Raw genomic sequence first — 15,979 nt, 5'->3', positions numbered from 1 at the left:
CCGCCCCCTGAAGCTGGGTGGAGGGCCCTTGAAGGCCCATCGCCCAGCCATAGGGTGTATATTACACGTTTGACTGCCCTTTGCCCTAAAACTATTTTGGAAAACTGTCCAAGGGCCCTTCCCTGACCCACTGGGAAGCAGTAGATGCTGCAGCGCCTTGGGAATATCTGACAGTTGCATATGTCCTCCAACATTGTCTCCGTACAAATGATTAACATATCCTGGTTCCAGAATTTCTCCCGTCCTCCTCCACTTGCCCCGTGATACAGAGGTCGCTGCTCTGCTGGACTCGGGTCCTTCCTTGCCCTCACTCTGGCCTTGTCAGACCAGTTCTTGTGCTATTGTAGGAGCTGGTGTGGGGGTAAGGGCTAAAGGAGAGTGTTTTGGAGGAAAGAGTTGATATTCCAGGGGTGATAGTAGGAGAAAAATGTGTGGCATTTGTAATGTGTGGAACCAGTGGATGGGAAAAGAAAAAAAGGGAATTTTAAGAGATACTGTTGATACAATCACTTTGGAGAGTGACTTGGCAGTTGGTAAAGTTGAAAATGAGCACACTGTCCCACTCAGCTATTCCATTTCTTGGACTATGCCCTAGAGCCACTCTCACGTGTGCACCTGGAGATATGTCCAAGGATGTTCATTGAGGCATTATTTGTAATCAGAAAAAATTGGCCCTGCTCTAAATGTCCATCGGGAGGGGAAAAGGGTGTTGCTGGACAATAGAATACTCTACAAAACCAGGAGCAATGAACTGGAGATAGACAAATCAGCATAGATAGACCTCAAAAACATTCGGTGAGAATATTGGGTAAAGGAAGCAAAGTGCAGAATAATCCATATGTATTTTAAAACAACAAAACAATGCAATGTACTGTTTATGGATATTTATTTGAGATAATATAATAGCATGGAGTAGAAGGATAAACACCAAACTCCTTTTACCATTCAGGATAGGTTAGGTTCATGCCCGTGTAACAAACACCCAAAATTTCAGTGGCTTATGACAAGCGTATACATCGTGCTTGTGCTGCGTGTCCATCAGGGGGCAGCAGAGAGGCCCTGCTCCACATCTCACTCCCTCCAGGCTGACCTGGAGCCACCAGTTACCACGGCAAAGGGAAAGAGAATTTGGCAAATCATCCTGTCTCTCAGATCTTCACCTTGGCCAGAGCAAGCCACATGGACAAACCCAACTTCAAGAGGGCAGGTAACAGCTATCCTACTATGCGCCCCAAAGGAAAAGCAGTAATATCGCATGGATAGCCCTCAACCCACGAAGATGAAGACCCCTAGGAAGAGTACAAAGGGGCCTCCACCTGCACTGTAGTTATTATTTTAGAAAATATGAAGCAGAAGGGTAAAATTTGTTCATTGTGGAGGGAGGCTCTTTGAGTGTTTTGTATATTATTCTCCATGTTGTATCTTTTAAACTTTTCAAGACTAGAAGCGTAATTTTTTAAGGGAGGGGGTAATGGAACAACATTAATATTAAAAATTGTATATGTGTGTCCTTGTGGGGACCATGTTTCCTTTCATGGTATTCAGGAGAAACATGAGTGAAAGAATTTGGTTGTTTTTATGTTGCTTTCAGAGGCATGGCAGCAGTCTTTTCACTGGGTTCCAACCTCCGTCTCCGCATCGTGTGTGCATCTGTGTGTGTGTCTGCTCTCCCCTGCAGCAAGGGCTCTCCCTGAGCTTACCTCTGTTCTCTCAGCCCTAAACTTTCAACAAAGAAGGTGCCTAGTAAATGTTTAATGACAGACTCTGATATGCTCACTTCTGTCTAAATAATGAGCCATTTCAGGGCAGGAACCACAACATCTTCCCTCTGTGAGCCCTCCTCAAGAAGAAGGAATGAATGCTTGTTGAATGAGTGAATGGCGGCAGTCCTCCTTCCCCAGCCCATCAACGGAAGCAGAAAACGCACAGCCCTGCCTACTGCACCATGAGCCTCCCAAGGGGCTGGAAAGGACAGTGTTTCTGCAGACTCTACCATGCTTTTATGCCTGCATGGAAAAGCCAATGATTGTGTGTGTGGCTGTGCAAGGTGACCAGCTTCCCAAGACTCACCTGGTTTGTTTTGGTTTGTTTGGTTTTGGTTTTTATTACTTATTTATTTATTATTTTTTATTTTTTCTGCTGCACCACGCAACATGCAGGATCTTAGTTCCCCGACCAGGGGTCGAACCTGTGCCCCCTGCAGTGGAAGCATGGAGTCTTAACCACTGGACTGCCAGGGAAGTCCCTCATCCACTTTTAACCACAAAAAGTCCTATGTCCCATCTCCTCAGTCCCAGGCAAACTGGGATGATTGGTCACTTGACAGCAACTCCCTTCTCTCTGGGCCTCATTTTTTTCTCACTCTCATATGAGAGGGTTGGTTCTGGTCTCATCTCTACATATCAAGTCTAAGATTTGAGGAACAGGCCAGAAAGGAAGAGGTGAATCAAAGAAGGAAGAAAGACTCAAGTTGGACTTTTCTGAGAGATCTTTATTTTTCACAAAGAGAGTGGGTGGGCACTGCCGCCCCAGCCTTAGTTCTAGTTGTTTGCAATGGTCTGAAAAAAGAGAGGGGGAGAAACCAGAATAGTCTAGTCAAGAGCACAGCTTCTGATGCCACATAGAACTGAGTTCAACTCCCAACCCTGTCACTCATTGGCTGTGTGACCCTGGGAGAGTGACTTGACTGCTCTGAGCCTCAGTTTTCTCATCTGTATAATGGGGGTAATCACAGTACTTACCTCATGGGGGTTTTAAGTTAAACTATTAACTAAGGTGTCATCACGGTACCTGGCATATGTTTGAGTCCATAAATGGTGGCTATTACTATTGTCATGAATAATATTAATCCCCCCTGACCACTCATTCCCAGATGAGGTTTGCACTCTCACTGGGGCCTGAGCTTCACCTATCACAGCTCCCACCATGTTTCGTCATTTTGTTCATTTAATCGTCTGTCCCCCACAAGCCACACACCACTGTATCCTCCATGACAAGAAAAAACCTGGACCAAAGGAGGCACTTCATAAACATTTGTTGAAATAAAAAAGTTCAGCAGTAGTTCACAGCTCCACCAAGAAGCCTTTGAGGTTCTTGGGGACACACTGTAGCAGAAAACATCCTCAAACCCCTCTGGAATGTCCCCAACACCCCCACGTCCACTACTGACCTCCTGGGATCAGGATCTACCATCCTCACCTGTCCCCCCAGCACTTCGCAGGAGAGCCAGCACCTGGAGCCCTCGCCCCTTGCCCTGCGCTGCTCACCTCCTCAATCCAGTCAATGAAGGCCGAGACCCGCGTGAACACCGTGGGCTTCTTGAGGGTGTTGCAGCCAAAGGCAGAAACAAAGCTGGTCACACCGTGGACCTGCCAGGAACCATCTGCTGCCGGGCAGTTGAGGGGTCCTCCAGAGTCACCCTGGAACAGTCAGAGAGCAGTGGGGGACTGAACTGTGTCTGAGCTTTGAGGAACTGGTTCTGACTTCGGGGGTTTCAAGAAACTCTTATGTGACTTGACCTCTCTGAGCCTCAGTTTGCTCCTTTGTGATGGGGAATGGTATGTATCTTATAAGATTTTGTGAGAATTAAATGAGACGATAAATATATGGTCTTAGCACAAGGCCTGGTAGAGAGGAAGCAATAAATGGTAGTTCCAATTATTAGTACCAAAGTTAGTTAATAATAATCTTACTATTCATATTCACTTATAGTACAGTGAGCGTATTGCTTAATTATAATTTCAGGACCCCAGAGTTGAAGGTGACTTTAGAGGTCATGGTGTCCATATCCCTTGCTGTACTGATGGGGAATCCTGAGGACAAGGGAGGGACAGTGACTTGCCCCAGATCAAGTCAGTATGCGAGCTGAGACTAGAGTCCAGAGACCAGGGCTGTGTGCCTGGGCTGCCGTGACTTCCTCCAAGTCCTGCCTGGCCTGGAGGCTGAATGGGACCAGCAGGCAAGATTCCTCCTTCACCTCCCAGGCAGATAGCAGAGGTACCCTGGGCCCTGCACAACCAGCAGAGTGGCTGTAGCCTCATACCACCTCGGGCAGGTGAGAGCTGACTCACATTGCATCCAGAGCGGGTGTCACCGCCGGCGCACACCATGGTCTGCTTCACAGTGCTGCCCCACCAGTCCCACTTGGAGCAGTGTTTGTAGTCCACCACGGGCAGCAGGGCCTCCTGTAGCTTGTTTGGGAGTGGTCCACCAGCTGGGGGGGACGGAGAACATTTAGCGGGGGGTCGTAGGGGTGCAGGTCTCGGGCTGGGATCTGAGAGTCAGGGCTGGGAGCCCCAGAGTGGGTTGAGGGGTTTGAGGAAAAGCTGCTCTTCTAGGCTGATGGGAAGTCTCCTCCCACCAGGTTATGTGGTCCTGCCTGCTTTGTCCATCAGAACATCCCTGGCACACAGAATACACTAAAAAATGTCCCATGGAACACATTCATGTTTGGGAGGACAAGAGGAGAAGGCTGCCGCTGGAGGAGGAATGGAAGAAAAGGGCAAGGAGGCTCCCGGTGTTGCCCTCCGCCCCCTGCCCCAGGCTCTGTCTTCCTGCCCGCTGTCCCCGTGGCCGGCTGGAGGGGTCAGCACCTACTGTAGAGACGGCCCCAGCCGCTGATGTAGCAGGGTGTCTCATTGGGCAGAATGTCACCAGCCGGAGGGAGGCTGGCGAGCTGGACATTGTCTCCCAGCTGGGCGCTGCGTGAGAGCTTGATGAGGGCGATGTCATTGCTGGGAAGGAGGGAAGAGTCACGGGGAGCCTGGTCCTCCAGCCAGACCAAGCCCCATCCCCCCAGCCTTGCTCAGAATATTTCACCTCCGGGATGTGCCCGACGCCCCTTCTCCCTCCGGATCCCGTGCATTCTTACTGCTGAGCAACGTTAGGAAGCCCTCCTGGCCCCTTCAGCTCGCACTGACCCTTGGCCTCGGTAATTGTCCTCAGCTTTTACACCAGTGGTTCTCACACATCAGCTGCATCAGAGTCACTGGGGGGCTTGTTAAAACCCAGGTTGTTGGAGCCAGAGTTTCTGATGCACTGGGTCTGGGAGGCCCCAAGGATTCACATTTCTCATGAGTTCCTCGGCGATGCTGCTACTGCTAGCCTAGGGACCATGCTTTGAGAACCACTGATCTCTCTTCATCTGCCTATTTGTCACTCACATCATTGCATCTGGGTCTGATTTTCTCTCCACTTAATCCAGGAGCCCCTGAGGATGGCTCATGGTCTTGATCATCATGGCCCCTCGCTCCTGCATGGCACTTTCAGGGGTTCTGCACCCTTCTTTGATCCTCTCACCAGGAAAAAGGCTGAGCTACCCAGACATACAATTTTTCATATGCTCAAGAGGCTTAAGAAGCCCTACTTTGTGCTCTCACCCCGCAATTGCCTCCTTGACCTTCATAACCACCCAGGGAGCCCAGACGGTCACCCTTGACAAGTGGTCAAACGGAGGCCCAAAGAAGGGCAGTGATTTGCCCAAGCCACATAATGACAGTGGTGGAGCTTGACTCTCAGTCCAGTGCTCCTTCTTCAGCCCACAGTGCCAGGAACCTAGGACATTCTGGATGAACGTCCATTGAATGGAGGAACCCTTGGATTTGGGACAGGTGTGCCCGAGGAGTCCTGGGTTCTGAAGCCAACCAGCCAAGTGGCCTTGGGGGAGTTCCTGCCCCTCCCTGGGCCCTGCTTCCCTTCTGTAGGGGGAGAGGTTTGGTGTGGATGATCCTCAAAGCGTCTGCTGGCTCTGACCCTCAGTGTGTGGGACCCGGGCTCAGGCTCCTGGCCCAGCCCTATCGTCCCTGGCAGTCTTCTCAGAATCACCGTTGGGGGCTTCCCTGGTGGCACAGTGGTTAAGAATCCGCCTGCCAATGCAGGGGACACGGGTTCGAGCCCTGGTCCGGGAGGATCCCACATGCCGCAGAGCAACTAAGCCCGTGCGCCACAACTACTGAAGCCACATGCCCCAGAGCCCATGCTCTGCAATGAGAAGCTACCGCAATGAGAAGCCCACGCACTGCAATGAGGAGTATCCCCCACTCTCCACAACTAGAGAAAGCCTGCATGCAGCAATGAAGACCCAATGCAGCCAAAAATAAATAAATTAAAAAAAAAAAAAGAATCAGTGTTGGGTCATAGAGGGACCAGCAGAGGAGCCCCTGGGTCCCAGGCCTAAGGGTCCACTCACCCGCAGGCCACGCAGTTGGAGTTCCAGAGTGGGTGCACGAAGAGGTCCCCAGCATTGATGGGGATCACCTGTTCGGGGCCCTCTTCCACAGAGCGGTCATACTCGCCCAACACCACCTGGTAGGTCAAGGAGCTCCTGCCAGTGGAGGTGACATCAGTCCAGGCCTGACTGGCCTCCCCCCATCCCCTCCCACAGTCCCCTACTGCCCCGGTCTGCCTGGGGGGCAGGGGACAGTGAGAGAACTCACGAGACACAGTGGCCCGCAGTTACGACCCAGTCAGCGGAGATGAGGCTGCCTCCACAGGTGTGGTGAAAGGCTCCATTCTTTTCATACTGCAGGGAGACCTGGTGGCAAGAGAGCCTGAGTGGTCTGGGCCCCACAATGGAGGTTGCTACCCATGGCTGTATAGGTTGGGCACTGTGCAACTCTAGAGGGCATCATTCACAGAGAATGGCACCCTCTGGAAATGTGCAGTGACCAACCTACACAACTGTACCATCTAAGGCTCTTTTCATGCTACAATGGCAGAATGAAGTCACTGCCATAGAAACCACATAGCTGACAAAAGCTAAAATATTTATCTTGTCCTTTACAGAGCAAGTTAGCTGACCCTCGTTGTAGACCAGTGCCATCCCACAGAACTCTCTGTGACGATGGAAATGTTCGGTGTGGTCCGCACGGTGGCCACTAGCCACGTGTGGTTACTGAGAATTTAAAATGTGGCTAGCATTGAGCAACCGAATTTTTAATATTATTTAATTCATTTAAATGTACGCCTATGTGGGAAAAGAATCTAAAAAAAAAGAGTGGAATATGTATATGTAACTGATTCACTCTGCTGTATACCTGAAACTAACACAACATTGCAAATCAGCTATACTCCAATAAAGCGTAATAAATAAATAAATAATTTAAATAGCCACATGTGGCTAGTGGCTACCGTGTTAGTGCAATGAATCTATTTCTCTGTGCCTCCCTCCGCTGACCTCTGTAAAGCCCTTCATCCCTTTACTGCTCTCAGACCTTACAGCCCTGTTGTGTACTTTGAGTTCCCCCAAATCTCCCTCTTTAAACACAGCACTGAACTTCCACCATTAATGCACCAACCCTTGGGTTAAACATTGCCCTTTCCCCAGAGTCTACTTTTAACTTGCCCACAGCCCAGTGAGGGTTACAGATTAAACGGGCAAAATTTCCATGTGAAGTAAATTGTCCAAGGGTTTCCTGGCCTTTGGAAACTGAAGTGGATAGTGGAAGGAATGCAGTGGGGTCCAGACCGGATGCCCTGCCATCAGAGCATGGGGTGCAGAGTCCTTGGTTGGAAGTAGTGCAGCTGGTATTGCTCTTACCTGCCAGGACCAGCTGTAGGGGACCGCTTCCTCACCGTTGACGACTCTGGAGGAGGGGTTGTGGGAAGGCAGTCCAAAGCCTGAGGCTAGAGAGGAGAGTAGAAGTGTCAGTCAGCCAGAGGACCCCCAAAGCAGAGAAGAGGCCCGGGTCCCAGTCCTAGCTATGCCACAAAAGGGCTGTGTGATCCCATACAAGCTCCTTCCCCTCTCTGACCTCAGCAGCTATGAATGAACAGTGAGCATGTGGCCTAGAGCCAGGATTTCTGGAGTCCCGGGAGTCTAGGGATGGAGATGAACATGTGGCTTCCTTCCACGGCAGGAATGAAGGAGTTGTTGATGCACTTAGAACAGTGCCTGGTACCCAATGAGCCCTAGAGAAGTGATAGTTATTGTCATGGAGAATGGAGGCTTTGGAGTAAGACTGCCTGGATTCAAAGTGCAGCTCTACCCCTCGTTGTAGGATGGGCTACTTTACTTCTCTGAAGGTCAGTTTCTCTATCTGTAAAATGGGACAATAATACTACTGACCTCATGGGGCTGTTGTGAGGATTACATGAGGTAATATAAGAAAAAATCCTCAGCATTCTGCCTGGCGAGCATTCAGTAAACATTATCTGTTACCATTCACTACCGTCAGTCAAGGGAGGCTGCTTGGAGAAGGTGGCACTGAGCTATAATGTAGTATGGCAGAGAGACCAGGAGAAGCCTAGACCACAGGATATGGAGTGCAGTAGGGGGAATGTGAGAGGAGAGTTGGAGGGTTAAGCAGAGGAATGGAAATTCCAACCCAAGCAGTTTAACCACAGAGCCCAAACTCCTTCCCATTGGACTTTATCACCCACATTGACGACTCCCACCACAGAGCTTTTGGTCCCTCAGTCTTCCCCCTGAGCTGGTCCACTATCCACATCTTCCCCTCTTAATCTCCTGCTCCAGCACCAAGCTGAAAACCTCCACAATCATGCCCCAGATGCAAGCTGAGACCTCTCCTGTGGAACCAGGTATTGGGTTTGCAAGACTCAGGATGGGTTGGTAGGTTTCAAGGGCTCCTGGCTCAGGGCAGCAGAGGCTGGGGTCTTACCAAGGGCCACAAGTAGCAGAAAACTCAGCAGCTGGATCATCGTGAGTTTTGAGACGATAGGAAAGAGATCCATAGCCTGAGGCTTTAATATATGGCAGAAAAAAGGGTTGGAGGTGGGGGGCGAGGCCAGATTGGGCCCCATTCCCAGAACAGGTGGTGGAACACCAGGTCTCCCATGGTCCAAGGCCACAGCCCCCAACCACTGCAGATGAGGGAGTGACAGCCAACAACAGGATCCAGGGTTCCCTCCAATGTGTGGCTACGCAGGTGGTACTGAATGGCAAGCTGATAACATGGGAGAGGGAAGGAAAATTCACATCGGAACAAGACATCCTCTTCCAGGAACAAACATGGGCTCTGGGACTGGTCACACCTGGGTTCAAATCCTGTCTCTGCCATCTCCAAGCACTGCATCCTTGGGCACATGGCTTAACCTCTCTGAGTCTCAGGTTTCTCACCTCTAACATAGGGTTAATATTAGTATCCACCTCAATTAAAAATTTTTTTGTTGAGGACTTTCTCTATATCAGGATGTTCTTGGGATGCAGCCATGAACAAGAATGGTCCCAGCTTGGGAATTCCCTGGTGGTCCAGTGGTTAGGACTCCACGCTTTCACTGCTGAGGGCACGGGTTCAATCCCTAGTCAGGGAACTGAGATCCCTACAAGCTACACAGGGTGGGGAAAAAAATTAGTGCGTTATAAAATTCTTCTGTGGATATCATCCATATGACGGTCCTTTGCTTTCATTAGAGATTTCCACACGCATATGTATTCCTAAACAATACATTGGCTGGGACTTCCCTGGTGGTGCAGTGGGTAAGAATCCGCCTGCCAATGCAGGGCGACATGGGTTCATTCCCTAGTCTGGGAAGATCCCACATGCCGAGGAGCAACTAAGCCCGCATGCCACAACTACTGAGCCCACGTGCTGCAACTACTGAAGCTCTTGAGCCTAGAGCCCGTGCTCTGCAACAAGAGAAGCCACTACACTGAGAAGCCCTTGCACCGCAATGAAGAGTAGCCCCCACTCACCACAACTAGAGAAAGCCTGCGTGCAGCAAAGAAGACCCAATGCAGCCCCAAAATGAAAACAAGAACAATGAGTTAATTATAGTGAGGTGGGTGGACCCAGAGTCTATCATACAGAGTGAAGTAAGCCAGAAAGAGAAAACAAATACTGTATGCTAACTCATATATATGGAATCTAAAAAAATTGGTACTGATGAACCCAGTTACAGGGCAAGAATAAAGATGCAAATGTAGCGAATGGACTTGAGGAAGTGGTGGGACGGGCCAAGAGGAAGCTGGGACGAAGTGAGAGAGTAGCATTGACATATACACTACCAAATGTAAAATAGATAGCTAGTAGGAAGCTGCTGCATGACACAGGGAGATCAACTCAATGATGGGTGATGACTTAGAGGGCTAGGATAGGGAAAGTGGGAGGAGTCACAGGAGGGAGGGGATATGGGGAAATATGTATAAATACAGCTGTACAGCAAAAACTGGCACAACAGTGTAAAGAAATTATATTCCAATAAAGGGCTTTAAAACAACAACAACAACAAAAACAATACATTGGCTTTTTCTCTTCTGGCCCTTTATATAAGAAGAATCAAGCAGTGATTATCCTTTCGTGATGTCATTTTTATTTTGTGTTCAATATTGGTTTCTGAGACTCATCCATTTGCTGCATGCAATTGATTTATTTTTAGTCTTAATAGTCCATACTTTAGATACGCCAAAATCTATCCACTCTATTGTTAACGGATATTTGAGTGTTTCTCTTTGCTGTTATGGAAATGGTTCACAAGTATCTGTTCTATCCTTGGACAAGAATTAATGCACTATAGGGTATGTGCTTGTCCAACTAAATTGGGTAATGACAGTGTTGATATTGCCATTAACATGGAATGAGAGTTCCTGTTATTCCACATCTGAGCCAACCCTTTTATTGCCATTTTTCAATGTTTGCCCAACTGTGAGGTGTGGAAGGGTGTTTCATTGCGATTTTAATGTGCATTTAATTTATCACAAATGAGATTATCTTTTAAAATATTCATTGGACATCCATATTTCATCTTCCATGAAATGCCTGTTTATGTCTTTTTGGCATCCTCTATTCTCAAAAAATTTTATTAAATTTATTTAAACTAAAAAACAAAACCAAAAAACTGTTCACCCATTTCTCACCATCTGTCTCTTACAACTACTAATTTGTTCTCTATATCTACAAGCTTGTTTTTTTGCTTTGATTTTTGTTCTTTTTTAGATTTTACATATCAGAGAGATTACACAGTGTATATCTCTCTCTGTTTGACTTATTTCACTTAGCATAATGCCCTGGAGGTCCAATCATGTTGTCACAAATGGCAATGGCAAGATTTCATTCTTTTTTTATGGCTGAATCACACACACACACACACACACACACACACACACACACCCCACAATTTCTTTATCCATTCACCTTTCAGTGGACACCTGGGTTATTTCCTTATCTTGGCTATTGTAAATAATGCTGCAGTGGGGAGTTTCCTAGTGGCCTCATGGTTAGGATTATGGGATTTCAGTGCCGTGGCCTGGGTTCAATCCCTAGTCGGGGAACTAAGATCCTGCAAGGTGTGCGGCACGGCAGAAAAAAAAAATGCTACAATGAATGTAGGGGTGTATATATCTTTTCAAATAAGTGTTTTCATTTTATTCGGATAAATACCCAGAAGTGGAATTGCTGGATCATAGGATAATTCTATTTTTAATTTTATGAGGAACCTCCGTACTGTTTTCAAGAGTGTTTGCACCAATTTGCATTCCCACCAACAGTGCACAGAGGTTTCCTTTTCTCTATATTCTTGCCAACACTTGTTATTTCTTATCATTTCGATAATAGCCATTGTAACAGGTGTGAGGTGATCTCTCACTATGGTTTTGATTTGCATTTCCCTGATGATTAATGATGTTGAGCATCTTTTCAAGTACCTATTGACCATCTGTATGTCTTCTTTGGAAGAATGGCTGTTCAGATCTTCTGCCCATTTTTAAATTGGATTGTTTGCTTTTTTTTTTTTTAATTTTTTTTTTAAATTTATTTTATTGGCTGTGTTGGGTCTTTTTTTTTTTTTTTTTGCTGTGCATGGGCTTTCTTTAGTTGAGGTAAGTGGGGGCTACTCTTCGTTGTGGTGTGCAGGCTCCTCATTGCCGTGGCTTCTCTTGCTGTGGTCTCTAGGCGCGTGGGCTTCAGTAGTTGCAGCACATGGGCTCAATAGTTGTGGCTCACGGGCTCTAAAACTCAGGCTCAACAGATGTGGCACACAGGCTTAGTTGCTCCGTGGCATGTGGGATCTTCCTGGAGCAGGAATCAAACCTGTGCCCCCTGCATTGGCAGGCAGATTCTTAACCACTGCGCCACCTAGGAAGCCCTGGATTGTTTGCTTTTTTGCTATTGAGTTGTATGAATTCTCCGTATATTTTGGATATCAACCTCTTATCAGACATATGATTTGCAATTATTTTCTCCCATTCAGTAGGTTGCCCTTTCATTTTATTGGTGGTTTCCTTTGCTATGCAGAAGCTTTTAGTTTGATATAGTCCCACTTGTTTGCTTTTGCTTTTGTTACTTTTGCTTTTGGTGTCAGATTCAAAAAATCATCACTAAGACCTATGTCATGGGAATTCCCTGGTGATCTAGTGGCTAAGACTCCGAGCTCCCAGTGCAGGGGCCCCAGATTTGATCCCTGGTCAAGGAATTAGATCCCACATACTGCAACTAAGGGTTCAAATGCCACAACTAAAGATCCCACATGCTGCGACAAATATCCAGCACAGCCAAATAATTTTTTTTTTTTGTTAAAAAGACCTACATCAATGAGCTTACTGCTTATGTTTTCTTCTAGGCATTTTATGGTTTCAAGTCTTATGCTCAAGTTTTTAATCCATTTTGAGTTAATTTTTGTGTACAGTATAAGATAGTGGTCCAGTTTCATCCCTTTGCATGTGGCTGTCCAATTTTCCCAACACCATTAATTGAAAAGACTTTCTTTTCCCCATTGTATATTTTTCACCCCTGTGTTGTAAATCAATTGACCATATACACATGGGTTTATTCTTGGGCTCTCTATTCTGTTCCATTGATCTATGTTTCTATGTTCATGCCAATATCATACTGTTTTAATTACTACAGCTTTGTGATATAATTTGAAAGAAGGCAGCATAGTACCTCCAACTTTATTATTCTTTCTCAAAATTGATTGTGCTGTTTGGAGTCTTTTGTGTCTTCATACAAACTTTAGTATTGTTTGTTCTATCTCTGTGAAAAATACCACTGGAATTTTGATAAGGATTGCACTAAACCTATAGATTTCTTTGGGTAGTATGGACATTTTAACACTATTAATTCTTCCAATCCATGAGCATGAGTCTTTTCCCATTCATTTCTGTCTTCTCCAATTTCTTCCCCCCCTCCCCGCCCTGCCACACCACATGTCATGTGGGATCTTAGTTTCCTGACCAGAGATCAAGCCCATGCCCCCTGCATTGGAAGTGTGGCATCTTAACCACTGGACCACCAGAGAAGTTCCCCATGTCTTCTTCAGTTTCTTTCATTAATGTCTTGTAGTTTTCTGTACACAGGTCTTTAACCTCCTTGGTTAAATTTATTCCTAGGTATTTTATTCTTTTTGATGAAATTGTGAATGGGATTGTTTTCGTAGTTTCTCTTTCTGATAGTGTGTTATGAGTGTAAAGAAATACAACAGATTTTTGTGTACTGATTTTGTATTCTAAAACTTCATTGAATTCAGCTATTAGTTCCAAAAGTCTTTTGATGGAGACTTTAGGGCTTTCTATGTATAATATCATGTCATCTGCAAAGTGACATTGTACTTCTTCCTTTCCAATTTGGATGTCATTTATTTCTTTTTCTTGCCTAATTGCTCTGGCTAGAACTTCCAATTCTATGTCAGATAAAAGTGGTGAGAGCGGACAACCTTGTCTTGTTCCTGATCTTAGAGGAAAAGCTCTTGGCTTTTCACTGTTGGGTATAGTGTTAGCTGTGGGCTTGTCACATATCACCTTTACTATGTTGAGGTGTGTCCCTGCTTTGTTGAGTGCTTTTTTTTATTAATTATAAATGAATGTTGAATTTTGTCAAATACTTCTTCTGTATCTATTGAGATGATCATATGATTTTTTATCTTTCATTTTGTTTATGTTCTGTATCACATGACTGATTTGTGGGTGTTGAACCATCTTTGCATCTCTAGAATAAATCCCACTTGATCATGGTATATGATCAATCCTTTTAATGTTCTCATTTTTTGTTTGTTTTGTGTGGGGTATTTTTTTGGCTGCATTGGGTCTTTGTTGCTGTGTGCAGGCTTTCTCTAGTTGCAACGAGTGGGGGGCTACTCTTCATTGCAGTGCACGGGCTTTTCATTGTAGTGGCTTCTATTGTTGCAGAGCACAGGCTCTAGGTGCATGGGCTTCAGTAGTTGCAGCATGGGGGCTCAGTATTTGTGGCTGATGGGATCTAGAGCCCAGGCTCAGTAGTTGTGGCATACGGGCTTAGTTGCTCCATAGCATGTGGGATCTTCCTGGCCCAGGGCTTGAACCCATGTCCCCTGCATTGGCAGGTGGATTCTTAACCTCTGCACCACCAGGGAAGCCCTGAGAAGGATAGATATTAATTTTTCTTTGAATGTTTGATAGAAATCGTCTTGTGAAGCTGTCTGGTCCTGGACTTTTATTTGTTGCGAAGTTTTTCAATTACTAATTCAATCTCCTTGCTAGTAAATGGTCTGTTCAGATTTTTTGTTTTATCATGATTCAATCTTGTTAGTTTGTATATTTCTAGGAATTTATCCATTTTTTTCTAGGTTGTCCAATTTGGTGGCATATAATTGTTCATAGGTGTCTCTCATGAGCCTTCATATTTCTTTGGTATCATTTGTAACATCTCTTCTTTCATTTCTGATTTTGAGTCCTCTCTTTTTTTCTTGATGAGTCTAGCTGAAGGTTTGCAATTTTATTTACCTTTTCAAAGAACCAACTCTTAGTTTCAATTATCTTTTCTATTGTCTTATTAGTTTTTATTTCATTTATTTCTGCTCTAATCTTTATTCTTTCCTTCTACTAACTTTGGGCCTCATTTATTCTTCTTTTTGTATTGATAGTTACTTGAGGTGTGAAGTTAGTTGTTTATCTGAGACTTTTGTTGTTTCTTGAAGTAAGCATTTATTGCCTTGAACCTTTCCCCCTTAGAACTGCTTTTGCTGCATCTCATAAATTTGGGTATGTTACATTTATATTTTTGTTTGTCTCAAGGTATTTTTTAGTTTCTCTTTTGATTTCTTCTTTGACCCATTGGTTGTTCAGTAGCATGTTGCTTAGCCTCCCATATTTGTGAATTTTCCAGTTTCTTCATGTAATTAATTTGTAGTTTCATACAATTCTGGTCAGAAATGATGCTTGATATTATTTCAATTCTCTTAAATTTATTGACTTGTTTTGTGGTCTAACGTATATCTTGGAAAATGTTCCTTGTACGCTTGAGAAGAATGTATATTCTGTTGCTTTTGATTGGAATGTTATATAAATATCTGTTAAGTCAATCTGGTGTAACATGTCATTTGGTCATTTAAGAGCAAAGTTTCCTAACTGATTTTCTATCTGGATGATCTATCCATTGATGTAAGTGGGGTATTAAAGTCCCCTACAGGGTCTTCCCTAGTGGCACAGTGGTTAAGACTCTGCAGTCCCAATGCAAGGGGCCTGGGTTTTGTCCCTGGTCAGGAAACTAGATCCCATATGCAGGCCACAACTAAGAAGACTGCGAGCCATAACTAAGGCAAATATATAAAGCAAATATATAAATTTATAAATTAAAAGCAAATATATAAATGTGCTTTATATATTTAGGTATGCCTATGTTTGGTGCATAAACATTTATATGCTTTATATCCTATTGTTGGATTGACTCCTTTATCACTGTGTAACAAAACACCCTTCTTTATCTCTTAATATAGTCTTTGTTTTAAAGTCTATTTTTTCTAACACAAATATAGCTACTCCAGCTTTCTTTTGGTTTCCATTTGCATGGAATATCTTTTTCCATCCATTCACTTTCTGTCTGTGTATGTCCTTACATAAAGATGGGTCTTGTTTTTTTGGGGGTTTTTTTTGGGGGGGGTCTTGTTTTTTATACATTCATCAGCTCTATGTCTTTTTTTCACATAAGTTTATTTATTTATTTATTTATTTATTGGATGTGTTGGGTCTGCGTTGCTGTGCGTAGGCTTTCTCTAGTTGTGGCAAGCAGGGGCTACTCTTCATTGCGGTGCATGGGATCCTCATTGTGGTGGT

At 45.2% G+C, this 15,979-nt stretch overlaps 1 protein-coding gene across 1 annotated transcript; it reads right to left on the bottom strand.

The window, feature by feature from the left end:
- Window positions 1–2,470: 2,470 nt before the first annotated feature.
- Window positions 2,471–8,671, bottom strand: CELA3B (chymotrypsin like elastase 3B). Its single transcript, XM_057746865.1, has 8 exons — window positions 8,619–8,671; window positions 7,538–7,623; window positions 6,435–6,532; window positions 6,188–6,322; window positions 4,597–4,733; window positions 4,071–4,213; window positions 3,267–3,419; window positions 2,471–2,558 (listed from the first exon to the last, which is right to left on the bottom strand). The coding sequence occupies exons 1-8, from the start codon at window positions 8,656–8,658 to the stop codon at window positions 2,541–2,543; spliced, it is 810 nt and encodes a 269-aa protein (XP_057602848.1). The 5' UTR covers window positions 8,659–8,671; the 3' UTR covers window positions 2,471–2,540.
- Between the last annotated feature and the right edge of the window lie 7,308 nt (window positions 8,672–15,979).

The sequence above is a fragment of the Hippopotamus amphibius genome, chromosome 1 (assembly GCF_030028045.1).
Source record: "Hippopotamus amphibius kiboko isolate mHipAmp2 chromosome 1, mHipAmp2.hap2, whole genome shotgun sequence".
Lineage (NCBI taxonomy): Eukaryota > Metazoa > Chordata > Mammalia > Artiodactyla > Hippopotamidae > Hippopotamus > Hippopotamus amphibius.
Note: the sequence above shows the minus strand (reverse complement) of the source record. Positions and strands in the feature narration are given on the sequence as shown.

Bases quoted from the DNA above. Each gene is read 5' to 3' on its own strand.
- CELA3B (XM_057746865.1), bottom strand. From the start codon at position 8,658: ATGATCCAGCTGCTGAGTTTTCTGCTACTTGTGGCCCTTG. The intron at 7,624-8,618 runs GTAAGACCCCAG...TCTCCTCTCTAG, and splicing joins TCTGCTACTTGTGGCCCTTG to CCTCAGGCTTTGGACTGCCT. The intron at 6,323-6,434 runs GTGAGTTCTCTC...CTCCACTGGCAG, and splicing joins ACTGCGGGCCACTGTGTCTC to GAGCTCCTTGACCTACCAGG.